This window comes from Anopheles coluzzii, chromosome 2 (assembly GCF_943734685.1).
Source record: "Anopheles coluzzii chromosome 2, AcolN3, whole genome shotgun sequence".
NCBI lineage: Eukaryota > Metazoa > Arthropoda > Insecta > Diptera > Culicidae > Anopheles > Anopheles coluzzii.
The window spans coordinates 18,800,996-18,819,235 of NC_064670.1; the positions used below are offsets into that span (position 1 = coordinate 18,800,996).

An 18,240-nucleotide genomic window follows, 5' to 3' on the forward strand; every position below is an offset into this window, starting at 1 on the left:
AACGTGCGCGGAGGGGTTTGAACCGTTGGCGTTAGTGCGTAAAAGTATGAATGAAAAGCGCCGTCGCGTTCGTGAGCCGTCGTCCCCGGTTGCGCAATCGTGTGTGTGTGGCGTAGCCCGTCCGTATTTGCTTTCTATTGCGGGTTGTTCGATTCCGTCGCCACGATGTGTGGTGCACGCGAGCAGCTCTTCGAAGGAACCGATCGCGTTAAGAAGCAAAAAAAAACCAGGCAGTAACAATACTCCACTCAGTGGACAAGTTGTTGCGACCCAATTAGGACACTGAATGTGCACTGTGCGCGTTTGTGTGTGTGAAAATGTGCACACCTCAGTGTGCTCTGTGTGCAACGCACAATTCACAGTTCCACAGAGAGAAAGAAGGTCCGAAACAGACATGGCTGGGTAGAAGCGGGTGGATCGGGCTGGTTTGCCGAACACCAGTTTGCCCTAAGCGGGCCGCTGAAATTGCTCTCGAACGAAACGCTCTATCATTTTAATTGCCGCCGGGGCAGAATTGTTTGCGAGACGCTTTTAATTACTATGCCGAATGCCCTTCGTCGGTCGGGGGTTTTTTTCGGGCCTCTCGGTGGACCAACATTAGGCAATCGAAAGCGCGATCGAACGCAAAATTGCCGGTTTTATCATACGCGACCGAAGGGCGGAGGATGATTGGTGGTATTGTTTTTTTGTGCTTTTCTTTTCGTTTCTTCGCTGCTCTTCACATCACCCCCAACGACTCTTTTTCAACCTGTCACACCGACTCGACCATGATGAGGCGTCCACGACGAAGCCGCTATGCGGTACATGGAAGAAGGGTGATGATCATAGAGGGTGATTGAACCGTTTTCAGATACATCCCTGCTCTGCGCTTTCTCTTTGCTTCGAACACACACACACACACACACAGACAATCCGGAAACGATCAATGAGAAGTTAAATAACGCTGATGGATAATTATGTGGAAGATCGCACTTGCCCGGTTCCGAACTCGGCACGGAACTTTTGCGTGAAGGTTAATTTTGTTGGTTTTTTTGTTGCTGTTCGTTGTTACCCCCCTGGTTGTTGTTGTTGTTCCGGTATGCCTTGCCCACTTGCAAACCGGTACTCTTCCGCGAGCGGTCAGTTTAGTGTCAGCGGCGTCTTGCGTAACGCAGGGCTCGAGCGCTGCGTGTAAGGTGGCGCGTCTCAATAATTACGGGCGCTCCGGGTTCACTGTTTTTTTTTCTACCCAACCCGCATGACCTGCAGAAAGGGCAGCAGAGTATGCGGATGTGGGGTTTTTGCGCGCGAAAAAGAAGGTTCCGTGCTGGGGCAGGTTTTGCAAAGATTGCCATTAATTAGCGTGCGCAAATCTTCGACATTTTGCGGTCCCCCAAAAACGGAGGGTTTCGGGCGAAAGTATGGTGCGCTGTTGGTTTGAATGGCAAAACGGTTAGTTGTGAGCGAAAATGGTACACGAACACTTTTAAAGGGTAGTATGTGCGTGTTGGGAAAAATGTTTATGGAGAAAATTTGTCTAGTTAAATGTAAGATGATTTTTGTGTTGGAAGGTGCTGGAGAAAGGATTTACATCCAATGCAAATCCAAAGGGGAAATTCATAGGAGAAAATTAATCCAGCGCGTGCAAAAATACCCGAAACAGAATGTGGTTTACCAAAAGGCTTTAATAAAAAGAAAAGAAGTACTAACTGTTTTGAGCATTAAAGGCCAAACGCGAAATCGCAAGTGAGAGATAGGACCTTTCGGAAGAAGTATGACGGGTGCCACCCGTTGCCATTAAGCGTTTGCAAAAGCCAATGCCTTTCGTTACGGTAACGGATTATGAAGCAAATTGGCACTTTGCCCACACTGCCAGATTGGATAGAAATAAAAATGAAAACAGTGTGAGCTGTGAGCGGTGGAAAGAGGGCAAGGCAGCTTTGCTGCCCGATGTAATGCGAGTGAGTGCATGCAAATCGCCGAGCCGTACGAGAGGACGGAGAAAGCCATAAACGATGGGGACAGTTTTATCGCCGCCCCGGTGACAGATGTCCGATAGTTGGGGTTATTCCAGGCATTTCAACTTCATCTGACTTTAGCGGTGAAATTGAAATACGAAATGCTGTGGCGAAACTGCTGCCCGTATTCTGCACCACAAACGACAACAAACAGTGCAAAAAGCAATTATTGAGAAAATGGGAAATGTAAACATAAACCCTCGTCCCGCCGTCGATCTACCACTGTCGGTAGATTCGGAATAGACTCCTCAATCTTTACCTGCGCACCCCTGGGGGCACTTTGAAATACGTACTTTAATTGCAACCGGGCGCGCGTGCGCTCCTGCCCTAGCAACTTCGGCGGTGTGCGAAGAAACATAGTGGCAAACCGGGATGCCCGCCAGAATTGGAGAAAGTGGCACTGTCAGCGGCTGCATGATGAGATACGACGACGACGCTTTGCTACCTAACTCTCTGCTCGCTCAAAGGAAGTCAGTGCATTTCCGGGATTATGGACACGGTGCGGGGGGGGGGGGGGGGGATTGGGAGTCCATCCGGATTTGCAGAGGGCATCCCACGGCCAGTGCAATCAGCACACGCGGTAGGTGGGATAAGCGAAAAGCTAATTAAGTTGTTGCAGCCCCATGTTCCGCTCCGTCCCAGACAGCACCGTGACTGTGTTTGGCGAGCGATCGTTGTTCCTGTAGTAGGCGAGCCGATCATGCCGATGCTTTTCTCATGCCCCCTGTGTGTGTGTGTGTGTGGTTGGTGAATCTTAATTGCGAAAAGCGTTTAGACTTTCTTCGAGAGTCATCCACGCTAACCTTACCGCGGCGAAATGCGCTGGTGGCGATGGGGGCATGATCACCATACACATCATGACCCTACTATCCCAAACCCAAATCCCCACCGCAGGGCAGGCGGGAAGAAGGTGGCCGACATTATGCAACGAGGATTGATCACGCCGCCGCTGACGATGGCGACGATGGCTGGGCAAGGCAGATGATTTGAATGTGTGCAAACCGCAGCACAAGACATACTCACACACGGGCGCGCGCGTGCTCGTTATCGGAGCGGCTAGATCGTTTTGACCTCGATTCTTGGCGATATTCTTTCACCACCGCCAAAACCACAGCTCGGTGCTCCATAATTATGCTCACGTCCCTTGCTCTGTTTGCAGCATGTTTTTCACACCATAAAGCCCCTCCCACGCCCCTTTACACGAGCAACCGGGTGCATGTGAACTTGCACCTTTCGCTGGCGGTGGCTGCGGTTGGCCGCAGATAATAATGTCGAATGCCGCGCGATCGGAGGGAACACCGTTAGACACACATGCACAGGCACAACCCCAACGTGGCCCGCGTACAGTAGTGGGGTACATCGCGTCTTGACGATAAATCGATTTTTCGGACTAGTTTCGGATCGGGCGTGATCGAGGGCCCTCCGATCCCTCTGACGGTGTATCGCGCTAATGGTTGGCTTCGTTTCTTTTTTTTGGGAGGCGTTTCAATCGATAGAACAAGAGCGCCCCTTTTGCTTGGCGCACACAGGAATCACGTCCCAATTCAATCCGCTGGATGTCTGGCGGCTGGGCGTGTGTGTGTGTCACAAATTTCTCACTCGGAGCCCGGGTCGCCACGAGTGAATTAACAGTGCTGCCACGATTTCCAAACACACCGAAAGGTGTTAACCAACCATCTTCCCTCAACCGACCCGATACGTAGATAATGGATTTGAAAAGGAAGAAGATGCTCAGTGCCCCTACCTCCGCTGTGGGGGTGTTGAAGGGGGATCAGAGAAGTTGAATAGATCATGCGCGCCCAACACGACTGGCGAACTCGCTGTGAGTGTGAAATCACGGCAGAAGCATTCTATCACCCGAGCGTTTTGTTCTGCCAGAATGGACTTGATTACAATCTTCAGGTGAAGAACGGCTTTCGGCCTGTCGTGCTTAGACAATTCATGTATAGCCGCGACTCAATGCGGTGGGGTAAAAGTGGGATAGAAATTTAACGGTACCAATTGCTCACCCACATCTCACCTTTCACCGGCGGCGACGGCATTGTTCCAAATTCTGTAATTCGCTGAACCTATTTACGTAGCCTGCCCTGTAGCCCAGTAGCCCAGTTCTTTTCAAGGAGCGATAAATCGATAATCTATACGATCCGGACGCACGTCATCTTTATTCCACTGTGTGCACACACACACAAGCACGACTAAATCGTTTTGTCATGTTGGAATGGGAAAGGCACCTTTCCCGCCCAGTGTGCCCCCGAAAATGATGCGATCAAACACGCAAAAGCCCAGATTCGAGCGGGCGTTTGATAATACACAGCGTTGAGTTGCAGCACCATGTATGGGAGCGCAATTTATTTGCAACGACGCTTTGACGCCCTTTCGAACCCTCTCCTCTCCCCACCTCCGATCAGTATGCTAATTTTAAAAGAATATATGGTGGGCAATCCGGAGGAGCCATTTGTGTGGTGTCCACCGCTCGGTTTGGTGTTTATCTTTTTCGCACCCCATGCGGTTGGTTGCTCATTTTGCCTAGGAATCCTTGGCCAATCAGCCCCGGCGAGACTCGATTGCGATTGCTCTAGCCCCCCCCGAAAGTGGCCATCTTCAGCCGGTGGTCGGTGGCCGACAGTCCTATGAATTATTCATGAAACATCATTGTACAGATTGAATTACAGGAAGAAAACAACACGGCAATCATCGAAGGGAGGTTGTGCGAATGGATGGCTGTGGGGACAAACCAAGAAGAGAAGCTAGAAGATGTAACACTAAAACACACACACACACAATCAATAGAAACAGAATCGGCTGGAAAGAGAAACCCAATTCCCCACTTCCTCCCGAGGTACTTTGGGTGCTTGCTTCTTCGGGTGGTTTGGAAAGTTTTGCCTAGTAGTTGGTCGTACCAAACATCTTCGTCGTACCACACCGGCACCGTGGCTATAGAGCAGAAGGATGCCATTAAAATCGAAACTATGCATCGGTGCCACACAGCGGTAGAGCGGTGAAGATGCAGAGGTTAACAAAACAACTAAATATAGCACCGTATTTACATTTATAGTCCTTCACCGCGCGCAAAATGCGCAGCTGCCATAATGAATGAATGGCATTGGACGGGAGCATCCAGCATAATAGTCCCGTGCCGCAGCGGCATCAGCAGCAGTAAACCTTTTGGGACCTTTTGATTTCGGAGCAAACGAATTTAAATTTTTGATGATCGTTCTATTGTTTTGGTTGCGAGAGCAAAAAGGGGGAGGTGGAAGAAATTCCAATCTCGCTTTCACTGGTGGATTGTGGCGGAATCGTGAGCATAAAACCGGCTCCGCTCGATGCAGGTCCTGCATGACTGTATCTGATGTTGGCCATCAGCATAAAAAAAACACACACACACACACACAAACACGGTATCGGTGGAAAGTGAAACCGTAAAAGCTTGAGCGGTGCACAAGAACGTCGCAGGCGAAGGAATCGTTGATCGCACATCAAACTGCAACATTCCTCCCAGGCCCTCCCAGGGGAAGAAAACATTGGCAGTGGTAGGTGGTATGATGGTGCAGACCAGGATTCAAGCATCGAAATTAATTAATCATTGCAAAATCGCAACTCACCGAATTCAGGGTACGGGGCTGGGGTTAAGGGAACAAACTGCAGGCCACAACGGCAGGCACTAGCGTGGTCGCTTGGTCGCGAAGCGAAATGATTAAATAACCCATTAATTGAGAGAGTGCAGCTTCCTTGCCGCGCGTCTCCAAAGTGTATTGAATTAAGAGCCCTAATCTTCGATCTGTGCGATCGGGCAGACCGGCGACCTGGCGTACAGCTCGTTCATTTGCCGTCGAGATCGGCAACGGTGGCTGCCAGATCCGAGGCACTTGTCGTATGAGCTTTGGTGTCTTTTTCTTTTGCGCTGTCACCCGAGAGAGCTCCACATTTATCTCATTTTCTTTACGTTGCTCTCGACCCAAACAGCGGCAGCAGCACCCGGCTGATGGATCGGCTACGGGGTGAGCATTACATATTCGCGCAATTCGCGTCCGCCAGATCGATGGACGCCTTGGAACAGGACAGAAGTTGCTCTCATAGTTTTCAACGGCGTAAAAAAACCTAGACAAGCTGTGAACGGAGTCGAAACGAAACCGAACTGAATCGAACGGGGGCCCAACAGAGGGACGATAGTGGTAACGTGATCCAAAACTATAAATTGCATCGATTTAAGGTGGACTATGCGCGTCCGACGCTCCATCCCCCTGGTTTTTGCGCTCCAGCTCAGGGTAAAGTGTGCGAAATGGACCGCGTGAGGAATTGCGACTAAACGTCTGAGCACCGCTTCTGTGTGTGTGTGTGTGGTATGTTTGGAGACACCCGACGCCCCGGTTGGTACACTTTTCCGAACGGGCACCTTTTGTGCGACAGGTTTGACAGTATCAATTACATTAATTGGATTCCGGTTTCGACTCTCACTATACGGTTAGGACATTCTGGTTTCACTTGGCCTGTGTGGCTTGGTGTGTGACGAACGCCAAACCTGCGGCGGAGGTTTGTTTGCGAGGAAGCGAAGTCGTAGAATTAGTTGCTCCAAAAATTGTGCCAATTTTTCCCCCCCGGTTTTTGTTTGTTTCTTTATAGTCTCCTAGCGTGCCGGGAAGCTGCGGGGTGCAATCGTTTCAATATGTCAAGGCATGTGAAATATGGTCCATCCGAGGCCTTGAACTTCTGTGACGGATGTACGAGCAGTGTGTTCGCGTTACCACGGATGCTGCCCTTTCTGTGCCGACTGGGGCCCGTGGATGAGTTTTCTCACATTCAAATCAACAACAACAACACCAACTCCCAGGCCCAGCAGACAACAATACTCACGGACTCATCAACGCTGCATCGTGCGGGAAATATAGTCGGTATGTCGGTACGATCGGATCGGGCGCCACGATCCGCAAACCGTGCAAATGTGAAGATGTCTAACTTCTTGAAACGCTTGCCACAAGCGCCTCCACCTGCCCAACCATACACCGCAAACGCTGCAACCGTAGTTAGGCTATTATGCAAGTAGGTTATCGCGCAAGGGAAGCAGGTACGGTCGGGTCGGTGCGACCCACTAGCAGATCGCCTTTTTTTCTTCTCTTTTATTTCGTTAGTAACGTCATCGACGCCTCCCCACGATGAGCGGTGTAGTGCTCCAGTGGTCGGCAAGATTGTAAAGGAAAGAAGACAAACAACAGGTTGTTAATAGTCATATTATTTGGGTATGTTGTGCAAAACATTCGACACAGACACTCATGTTTTAATATTTTTGGCGACATCTTGTCACAGCAATTCGAGAAAAGTAGTCACTGACGTGAAAATCTGTAAAGTTATCTGAACGTTTCTATGATTGCGTTAATTTTTTTTTTGCAAAAATTAAGATCTGTTATATAGGTTCAGAACTAAGAATCTGTTATATAGGCTTTAATCCATACTACATCTATTTTAGGGGAATTGTGGCAAACAAACACGATATTCGACTTACGCGATCATTGGGGCACAAATCTCTAGGGCACTTTGATGCGCTTTTTCACTAACAATCTATGCTTTTTTGTGGTATTTGCCCATCCCTGAGCAACCCGTTCACTAGAGAATCTACTAAAGCTCATGCTTCTAACCCTGTTTTTGTGTGTTTTGTCGCGCTCGCGCTTTCTTTTATCATCATCCCAGGGCCAAAGATGCTCCAAGAAGCACCGTCCCCATGTCGAGTGTATGGTAAGTGTGGCCTCCCCTGCTCGGCACCGGATCGTTAAGGGCACACCAGGGCACGGTCGCGTTCGGTCGTTTTAAATCGAAATTAATTAGTTGTTTAACATTAGCCAGCTACACGTCGTTGCCTTTTGGCCTCCCGTGTGTCTGTGTGTGTGTAGGGGGCGCATCGTGCGGGGCCCGCAATGTATCAAAGGTGTGCAGTCAGCGGGTGCTGCAGCCATTCTGTTGCCTTCCAAGCGGGCTGAGAGACATAAACCACAATCGCTTTTTAGTTGTGCGAGATGGTGGTTTGTTACTTTTTTTTTGCTTTTGTTATTTACTATTTCCCGCAGTCAGCTGCCTCCCTCCCCTGCATGCCATTAGGATAGAGGCAAATGGTGAGTGAGGCAAAGACAGCTGAAGGAAAAAACAGACCCACTAGACGAAGACGGCACAACGATTTGAACTTTAACTTTTGTGCCGCGCTGGCGCACTGCGGGAAGACCGGAATGGCATGCACTGCTGCACTGCTGCATGCTGCTGGGGTCGTATTGCAACAGTTGGCCCGTTTGTTTCTTGCATTGGCACATTGGGCTGCAGCATCCTTCCCTGAGCGGACTGTATCGCACAAACTCCTCTACCCCGTGGTGCGTTCCATGGTGGGAAGGGATCGACGCCACGGTCGCCGGTGCTTTGATTATCGCCCCGTTTTCTCACAGTGCTGCGCTGGTGTGCGCTGGAAACCTGCTGGAAAATGCCGCCTTGCGTCTTGTGGGAGTATGAATACCTTTTTCCGGCCTGGTACGCATTGTGTGTGTGTGTGTGTGTGCTTGTTAGGTGTGGAAAGATGGTGGCGGTGTACGAGTGTCGCCCGCTTCCATGCTAAATGCATTCACCACTTTTAATAAGCATCAGGCGTGCACCGAGGCGCCAGTGCGCATGTTCAAACCACAAGCGCACAGACACGGACACACAGTTTTATCGCACATTGTAGTGGGTGGGTTGGGTGAGAAAATTTTAATCGCTACCGCAACATACAGCTTCGTGCACCGTGGGTAACCTACAAGCGGCTAGAGTACCAGCAAACACAGGGATTTGGCATTATTCGTGCTTTAGCTTTGCCGGGGTTGTTTCTAGCTGTTTCTTGCATAATTAACTTGTACTTCCGTGACACCCGAGTAAGGCTGTCAGATGGGAAGGGGAATAGGGGTCGAATTTGACCTACAAACTTTCTTCTTCCACACGCTACTGACACGTCCGCTGCTGCCTCTTTGCACGTGCTTTTCGGCACGCTAAGCGGTGGTGTTAACAGGCTCATACATATTCCGAAACATGATAACAAAATTTTGCGCCGACCGACATTCTGTGTCTGACACGGGACCGCCCCTCCCGTACCATTTATCCCATCACACTCTCGCTCTCGCTTCGCCAAGCCAGTCGGAAGAAGTCGGTCGTGCGATGAGTAAAATATGCTAATCATGCGACCATAACGACGACATCTGAACGCGCTATAAATTCGTCACTGATTTATAGTTTCGCTTACAGACTGATTGCGGTTGTAGGATGACATGGTGGTGGTTGGGGGCCGAGGGTGAGATTTTTATACTATCTACAAAGACACAGACACACAGCTAGCCCGCTACTACCGTTCAGCTTTCAACAAGCCGTTTGTTTCGTGATAACATAAAAACAGCAGCGCCACATCGGCTCCACCGTCGAACCGTCGAACACATCTTCTAAGCTTCGGCAAGACGGGCTGCGGGTCATTCGATCGATGGCGATAGAAATGGCGTGTCGAAAGGAAAATAAAATGCTAATTAATATCTCATTTGCGGCCCCAAAATGGAGGAACAAATCCGGGCGTTAGCAGTCGTTGATGAAGTTTTTAAAAACAATGGCGCCCATTCACGCTGACTAATTCGTAAATGATCCGGAAAGCCAACCAACCAACCAACCAACAAAGCTGCCCTCCGGGACGACTAATGGCGAAGTTTTTGAAAACCTGCCGTCCCGCATTTTGGCCCGGCCCCGATCCCCCGATAAGGGAATGAATAATGTCCTTTCGAATGGCGATCAATTTCGGCGATTGATATTAAGCGATGGCTAAATTGGAGGAGCTTCAGCGCTATTACGCTGCAGCTAATGCATTATTCAGGCGGGTTTTGCGCGGCTAATCAGCGTGCGGCATTCATGATGCACTGCTGTAATTAATCACCGCCACATTCGGGCGGGCTTCCGTCGTCGCTGATGCCAGCGGATCGTTAGAGGATCTTGTGTTTAACGAAAAACAAAACAAAAATGCAACGGGGGATGATTTTGGGTTGGAAATCACATCACGCATGTCTGCACCGCGAATGCGTTATGCAAATGTGATTTTATTGACTCGGGAAGACAAAAGACTTTCAGCACGGGTAAATAAGCGACGAACCTGCCGGTCGGGAGCGTAATTCGAGCAATATTCGCAGCACAAAGTCAAAGGACAAACACAGATTCGAATGATTCATCTGTCTGCGTATGCATATGAGTGAGGCACCTCCTTCCCCCCTCACACCCTGTTTGGTTCTCTGTAAGTCACCAAATTGCGTTGACCCTGCCGGCCAGCCAGCCAGCCAGCCGGACCACCACCTCCACCGATCGATTAGCAGATCGTGTCAACAGCAACACGCTGCGCCAGGGACGTCAAACGAGCGCCCACGCGTCGCCCGATCGCGCTGCAATGTAGTTGCAAACTGTGGCACACCATTTTTAGAACCAGCGCTTCCCCCGTATGTTCCGGTGTCACGCTCTCGCGGTTGCACCGGTTGCTTAGCAGCAGGTCGCAGGTTGGTGTTTCGCTTGCAAAAAGCTGCAGCTGAGCGCGAGCCCTCCTGCGGCGATCGATACCGATACGCTGGCGCTGGCGGCTCATGCCGTGCTAAACCTGTGTGTGTGTGTGTGCGCGGCACTTCACTTGCCAACACGGACGAGCATGTTTGCTTTAATTTCGAAAAGCCTGGTGCTGCGCGCGCACCATCCCGAAACTGGTGTTCAGCTTGCAGTGTTCCATGGGTTTGGCATTTTCCGTTCGTATTCCTTTCTCTTTTTTTGCCGTTCCGTTTGTCGGAAACTGGGCAGCCCGTTTCGATTTGGTTGCAATAAATCCGGCACCGTAGGACTTGGCACGTTTCCTGTCTTTTGCGTGTATTCCGGCCTGCTCCTCATTCCTGCGGTGCTCAGGGATGCTGGATGGGTTTTTTTTATCTCTCCTGTGAGCCGTTTCCGCTCCGTAACGAGGTGGGAGAGGGCAGTGAAGCCACTGCTCCGCAACGGAACGGAATTGGGATGAGGCGAATACATAAAAACTGATCGGTGCGCGCTTAATGCGCATTTTAATGGTTGAAGATTTTCGGTGCAGAATTATTTCGATCCGGTATCAATTAATAATTTTTAATCGGTCATCAATTTGGTCGGATTTCTCGGCATGGGAGAAAAGAACCGATTTCAAATGGTGAGGAGGGAAAAAATCCCCCGATCGTCCATCTCCCAGCACAAAATGGGCCCCTCCGTTGGTATCAGAGGGATCCGCTGTCAGGTGGGAACCCGAAAGTCACCGAACTTTGGAAGGATTTACGGTGTACGGAAGGAAGGTTTCCTTTTTCTTTCGTCCCTTTTCTTCCTGCACTTCTCTTCTTGCCATTGTATCGTACCGAGATTGGTGAACTCTTTGTTACGATGAGACTGCAGTTTGGCAAATAAAATTGCCCATTGCAACCTTAAGCCTGCGAATGTTTCCCCCGGGGGGGCAATACATCCTCGCCACCAGGATGTCGAAGTTGTAAGTGAGTTATCTTCGCTGGGTGTTAAAAATGCGTCGTTTCGTGCTCGTTCTCGAAAGGTAAATTAATGGCGACGATCACATTTCGGTAAAGTTGTGCCGTGATACTGATACAGATCAAGCAATCGCCCACTGTTTTATGTGCGTGTGTGTGTATATATTGTCGCATGTTATACATTAACATTATGTCTGCAAAGTGCAAGCATCGTTTGAACTAAGGGTCTGTTTAATTGAGGTTGCGATTAGTTTAAGGTGTGCAAAATTGTACCGAGAACCCATTTTAATTGGCATCAAACTCGTTCGGTACTGCAGTTTCTCACTCAATCGCTCGGTGGTACAGAATGTCATATAAAAGTTAAAAAAAACCCCAACCAAATGACGGTTGCAAAGCTATAGCGACAAAAAAAAAGTTCGCCCATGTCGTTTATCTGGTGCGGCTGCTGCTCATGCAGCATGCCGAATACAATTTATTAATCAAGGAACTAATTCCGTTCAAACTAGACGTGAGTTTGTCCGTGTGTGTGTAGTTTTGTGCTCTCCTCGACAAGTGTACACGATCGATAGGTACAGAGGCGCGAGACGATACGTGGTGGAAATCTGTGCATTAATTTATTGCTACCATTTAGCGTAAACAACACCATTAATTTTCTCCTAGCGCTGCCACCGACGCCACCACCGCCATCGCCACGGTCGAAATAAAAAAAAAACGTGTCCGAAAGAGAGAAAAAGACACGGGGTGATTGGTTCTGCGGGTTTTGCAGCGCGTTTTCGATCCTCTCTCCCCCCCCCCCTTTTGGGGGTGTGTTTCTAACGCCTCCCTTTCTTGAGTTTTTGTTTTCTAACTAACTCCGGCAACGCAAAGCCCTGATCGTCTCTTCAGGTCGCGGGAACTAGGCAATTTGAACCATTTCTTCTCTGCTCCAGTTCTTGAATCTCCTAGATGTGTGTGTGTGTGTGTCTGAGCAGCATAGCATTTTTCGCCGCTCTGCTTTGGCTACCCCTTTTTCGGGACGCCATAAATAATTGTGCCGATCAAATTTCATGCCAATTTTCAGCCCCGGCCACTCTTTACGGGACTACCCGGGGAGTGAATGTCGTTTGTCTTTGGGGCTTGGAGCGCAATGTCGGGGGCCGTTTTCGTTGCTTCTTGCTTTTGCTGGTGTTCTTTTCTTTTTCTTTTTTTTTCTTTTTGGTTTTGCGGTATGCGGGAATGTTTCTAACCACACCGCCAGCGCAAGAAAGACAGCGCGAGCGACTCGTTAGCAAACACTGAAGAGTGGGAGGTGTCTTTGCAGCGGGGGAAAGGGGCAGGCTCGATAAGGGCAGAAACATTCCTGCACCGCGGTACGGGGTTAAATGTCAACGAGATGGAGCACACATTCTCGGGCTCGGGAGCAGCCGAGCATGCTGCCGCGTGCCGTGCGCACAGGCCGGAATATCTTTTCGTCAGCGTTAAGACGAACCGAAGGTAGGGTGGAAGTATGCAAACAACAGCATTACGGCGGGAAGGGAAGGTCTTGGGAGCGTAGGCTAAAAAAAAAAAGGAAACAAGGACTAGGCCAGAGCAGTATTGGCGTGGAGCATGTAGGTTCCATTAATAAATCAAAGTCTTCACGGACAGATAACGAAAAGAATAAGAACGTCGGCACGGAGAAGAGAACAAAAACAAAACGGGCGTCCTCAACACGGAATGAGCGATCTTTCGTGTGTAGGGATAGGGATTGATGCTATAAGAAGCACCAATTCTTTTACACGCTCAATCACCGGCCAGAGAAGCGCTTGGCATAGCTCCGGAAAGCGCGATAGCGTGTGCAAATAATCGATAAGCAGGCGCACGTGTTGGATGTTTATGATATTTCCTGGGTAACGTACAGAATCTTCATTTGGTTTAAGGCTATATAAAAGGCCTTACCACAGAACACGACATTCGACGGAGACGCTGATGCTTCAATCCGGATCGGTTAACACTCGCCAAAGCCAACCACCCGCCATTAAACTCGTTTCGTTCGTTGGGTGTCCAAAAATCCCTTCACTCTACGACTCTACGCGGTGGCATGTATGGGAGAGTTGTGCTCCCTAAAAGGCCACTCGAATGGGCTACCACGGGCAGAGAACCTCGGCATTCTTGCACCCCCCCTCCCCTTCTAAACTCGATTGCGGGCCTGGCAAACTGGAAGCATTCGGTGTGGAACATTTATGATTTATTAAGGAGCGCTACGTGCGCCGACATTTTGCAAATAGCTTGTGCGAATCGATCTGTGCTAGCGAAGAACAAGCCGGTCGGACCGACGGGTTGGAGTTTATGGAATGGTAAAAGTGTTTTATAACATGCTTTAAATAATGCGCAAAACTGGTGTAATTTTTATCCATTTATTGCGTCTATGTTGTTGTGTTGTTGTAAAAAAGAAAAACGAACCATAACGCAAAAGCAATAGATCGGTAGTTTACGCCAATTTGCACACCGCAGATTTGATTCACAACCGGAACTAGCGTTTTTGTGAGACTTGAAACGCACCCAACGCGTTTTAAAAAATACAAATCAAAGAAAAGAAAAAACGATTTTCATGCACCGAACTAACCGTGGAAGTGAGGCGAAAGCAATAAATTGAATTTTTGTCGGTAGCGTTTCGGCGCGAAACGATGAAAACGAAACCGTCGAAAAACGGATGTACCAAACAAAAAAAAAGGAGAGGCATAAAAATTGCACACAATCATCTCGCGGGAAAGAAAACTTATCAAAACATAACGTGTGGGGAAGGAGAAAAAAAATGCTCACACAAACACCCTCCCTAATTCCTACACCTAAGAGCCGTGTCGGTTTGATCGGGCGGTGGAGCTCTAAGCCGGTTGTGAGAAATGGCAATCACAGCGCACCAACGAATGCGGTAAATGGCGATAAAAAGATGAGCAGCCGGAAAATAGGTATGGCATAAAGCTAAAAATAATGATGAGTGGGCGGCGTGAACGAAGAAAGCGAAAGCATTCAAGTAAATCCGTCTTTCAGCAAAAAAACAATATTTGACCGTGCGCGAGATGGTGCTGTGCTGGGCAAAGGTTGTTGAACGATGCACGCGTAACACAGGAGTACTGCAATGGTCTTATGTTATTACTTAAATCAAAAGAGATGCAAATGAAGTGCAAAAGTCACATGGGTTCACTATCTAATGGCTTCAAGCAAAAAATATTCACTAAATTAAATGCTAAAATTGCAAACCGCACCAATAGGGGTACATTTTGCCACGATTAAGCGAGATGGTTGGAAAAAACAACCTTCAAATACAGGTCAAATTAAGACTCCCGAAAAAAAACCCCACACGGTGTGATGATGCTGTGGCTCATCGTAAAGGTAGATGCTGCAATAAAAGCCTTCATCACAATGCTGCACGGCTGTGATGGCCTGTGGCGCACAATTCGTCCCCCATCACACATTGCGCCACGGTGCTTGCAGAAATATCAACATTTATGTAATTTAGCTCCCATATTTCCTTGCAGTACTCTCCTGCGTTCAACCGTTTGCCGTGTGAGCGAGTTTGTTCTCACACAGCCAGCACTGTTCCGGTTGTTTTTGTTGATGCTGTTCTCCATGTGTACCGTACGGTTCTACAGCTGATCCTGCGCCATCGGAGGCGTGAAAAATGGGAACCGACAGTTCCCGTGAGCGGCCCGTAGTGCCCGTACGCCGGGCTGGGGCTGCTTTTGCACGGTGATGCAAGATTAAGCGCATAAATTTCGTACTTACCGATGCAACGATGGTCAGGTAGTAGCGCTGCGTCCGCTCGTAATCCAGCGTCTTGACCACGGTGACCTAAATGAGCGAAAACGGAGGGAGAAGAGAATAAGATGAAAACGGTAAGATGAAAACACAAGGGTACAAGGATCGGTTGGGAAAATGGCGCGAAACAAAGTGCACGAGATAGGATCGCCCTTCGATCGTGTCTGCTTGTGGGGACGGCGGGAGGCGGCAAAGAAGGTATATTGCTTCAGAAAGGTATATTACACAAGGGCATGTGGATGTGTGTATAATACACCCTAAGAGCCAGCGTTTTTGTACACAGTTTGTAGCGGGTGAAAATAATCCTCTTTCGCGAAATGGTGATTAAGGCCGGGCGAGGTGTCCTAGATTCCAGCCGCGTGTGCTGTTGTTTTTATTGTGCCGATCGCGATGAGGTGCAGCTAGCAAGATTGTGCATCTCGGGCTAGCATGGTGGGTGTTGGTAACAGGCCCCCTCTTTTTAAAAAGTAAACAAACAAACGCACGCGCAACGATCCCGGTTGTGATTGATGTCCCGTGTCTCGTGTGCAACGTGTTTAGTGTGATAAATGGTTGCCCTGGAATGGAAAAAAACGCCCCCGTCCCGCGTGTAGTGTTGTTGAAGCTGATTGCTTCTAACGGTTGGGACGCGCGCAGGTACGAAAGGATCGTTTGTAGCGCGAAAGAAATTGACCTCACGTTACACGAGAGAGCTGGAAAATAGTCACTCGAGTTGCAATTAGATCCTTAGACTTCGGGAAGAGCTGGTCAATTCATATCATGTTTAATAGCAAAATGGTGATCATTTTTGGATTTATTTCAGAACCTGATTCTCGTTTGTTTCTGTTTGCATGTTATAACAATAATTAATCAATTTTTACAAAGTTTCCACACCAGTTGCTGTGCACAGGCAGCCTACGGTCCAAATCACTCCACGCTGAACCTCGATCGACGTGATCTTTGCCCTTTTTCCCCTTTTGCAATCTAGCGCTAGAAGAAGTTGAAACTCCTTCCGCATTTTTGTGCGCAAACAGCGTTTCCTTTCCTTCCTTTGCCTTTCTGGCTATTTCTCGCGAAAGAGAGCCGTGCAACTGATGCGAGGGCAGGCAAAAGTTTATCTTAATCTTTGCCTCAGCCCCAGTTTCCCCCCCCCCATCCTCCCCTCCTTTTTCTGGATGGAAATTAGCGATAAAATATGGCATCGTAATGGAGACCAGCGATTGCGAGTGCATGTCTGGTGCAGTTCGGGACGATCACGCAGCGGACACGCAGATCGGCTGATGTGGAAAGACGGTTAAAAGGGGGGGAGGGGTTCCCTTTTTGTTGTTATTATTATGTAAACAGTCGCCGTCGCCGTCGTTCCTTCGTTAGATTGCGGTGGCAGAATTTGGCCCACAGACTGCGACTCGCACTTGCCCGGAGAGTGTGTAGTCGTGTGTACGGAACGATCGCAGGAACCAAAACACACACAAACAGCGCGATCTAGTTGCTGTACTCCTACACACAGTGGAAAGGTACGGGGAAGTTTCTTTGCAAGGAGGGAGGCTCTATTCCAAAACGAGATTAGTTCCTCCTTTCTTCCACCACAATGTGAATGCCCGAACGCGCTCACCTGTCGCTATTTAGTTCGTGTGGTTCGTTCTCCACCCCCCACCCGGTGACCCGGTTTGTTTTTCCTCTTTAACGGGCCATCTCGGAGGCCTCTGGGTAGTGGGGGTAGGTGGTGCCGGTGGTACCCTTGGTTGGCCCTAGCACCCAATAAATTTGTGTGTGCACCATACACACCTTGCTGGCTGGCGGGTGGTGGTGGTGATCATGCTGTTGTGCAACGACATTCCTGGCTGGCAGTAAATGCTCACATCCCATCGTGACACCCCGGTAAACGAGCAACTGCGCATGAGTGCCGCGCAGCATTTTGTTCGCCAACCCGCGGCATTCTCACGTTTCAGCACAGGGAAGAGAGAGAGAGAGTGAGGAAAGAAGAGAGAGAGTGCGGGAGGCAGCTTTTAGATATTTTTCGTCATTTTCAGCTGCATTCGCTCAGCTCGCATTCCACGGCTCTGCAGGCTGCAGTTCCCGCCGACCAACGAACGCTTTTGGAAGTATATTTTAACACCTTCGCCAGTGCATATCGCCAGTGCAAAACACTGCAAGGTTTCAGCTCCCCTCTCTCTCTCCCCATCGAAAGAGAGATGGGGTGAGAAGTGAGATTTTATTTAAAGCCTGCCATTAAAAACGAAATATGAAGAAAATGAATGTGATTGTTGTGTGTGGCCATTGCCATTTTGCAATGGCTCTCTGTTTTTTTTTTCACCCCAGTGCGGCCGCCCTGTCAGATTACCCCTTTTGCCTGATGGAGTGATGGAGCAGCACGGTGCAGCGCGCATATCGTAAACCCAAAGCACACACCGCACCACTGCATTCGGCATTGTCAACGGACGTTTACCGGGTCGGAATATGATCAAGACATACTGACTGGCTTGATCGAGTGACAGTCGACTTGTGTCCCTTTTTTTTTGGTTCGCTTCAATTCACATTTCCTTCAAGTTATTGCTGCTTTGGGTGGTTTTGGTCTTATTGCCTCCTCGCCCCCGTGACTGGAATGTTCGTTAATGCATCCCGAAAACAACGCTTACCTGGCCTTGGTGCGGGTAGGCGATGGCAAACACCCCAAAACCGTCCGCCGCCGTCAGCGTGTTCGGCGAGATGTCCGAAATGTTTTGCGAACCCTCGACGATGAAGTACTCGACCAGCCCGTTGACACCGGCATCCTTGTCCGTCGCCTGGATGCTGCGGAAGATCGTCGTCCCGACCGGTGTCGACTGTGAAAGAAAGAGAGCGAGAGAAAGAGAGTAGAATTAAAATCAACATTATAAATCATACGGCATTTGGTTCGGCTAATGGTTGTAAAATTGCAAACACACAAGAGCAGCCTGCAGCACACGAGCTAGGGCACCCGATGTGAGGGGGGAGAA

General features: G+C 49.2%; 1 protein-coding gene across 1 annotated transcript in view; it reads right to left on the bottom strand.

The window, feature by feature from the left end:
* Positions 1-18,240, bottom strand: part of LOC120960984 (cadherin-99C) — a 147,202-nt gene that overhangs the window by 23,823 nt on the left and 105,139 nt on the right. The window contains exons 6-7 of the mRNA XM_040384495.2: positions 17,902-18,087; positions 15,254-15,319 (exon numbers count right to left, since the gene is read on the bottom strand). Of these exons, the coding sequence (XP_040240429.2) occupies positions 15,254-15,319; positions 17,902-18,087 (252 nt within the window). The remainder of the gene's footprint in view (positions 1-15,253; positions 15,320-17,901; positions 18,088-18,240) is intronic.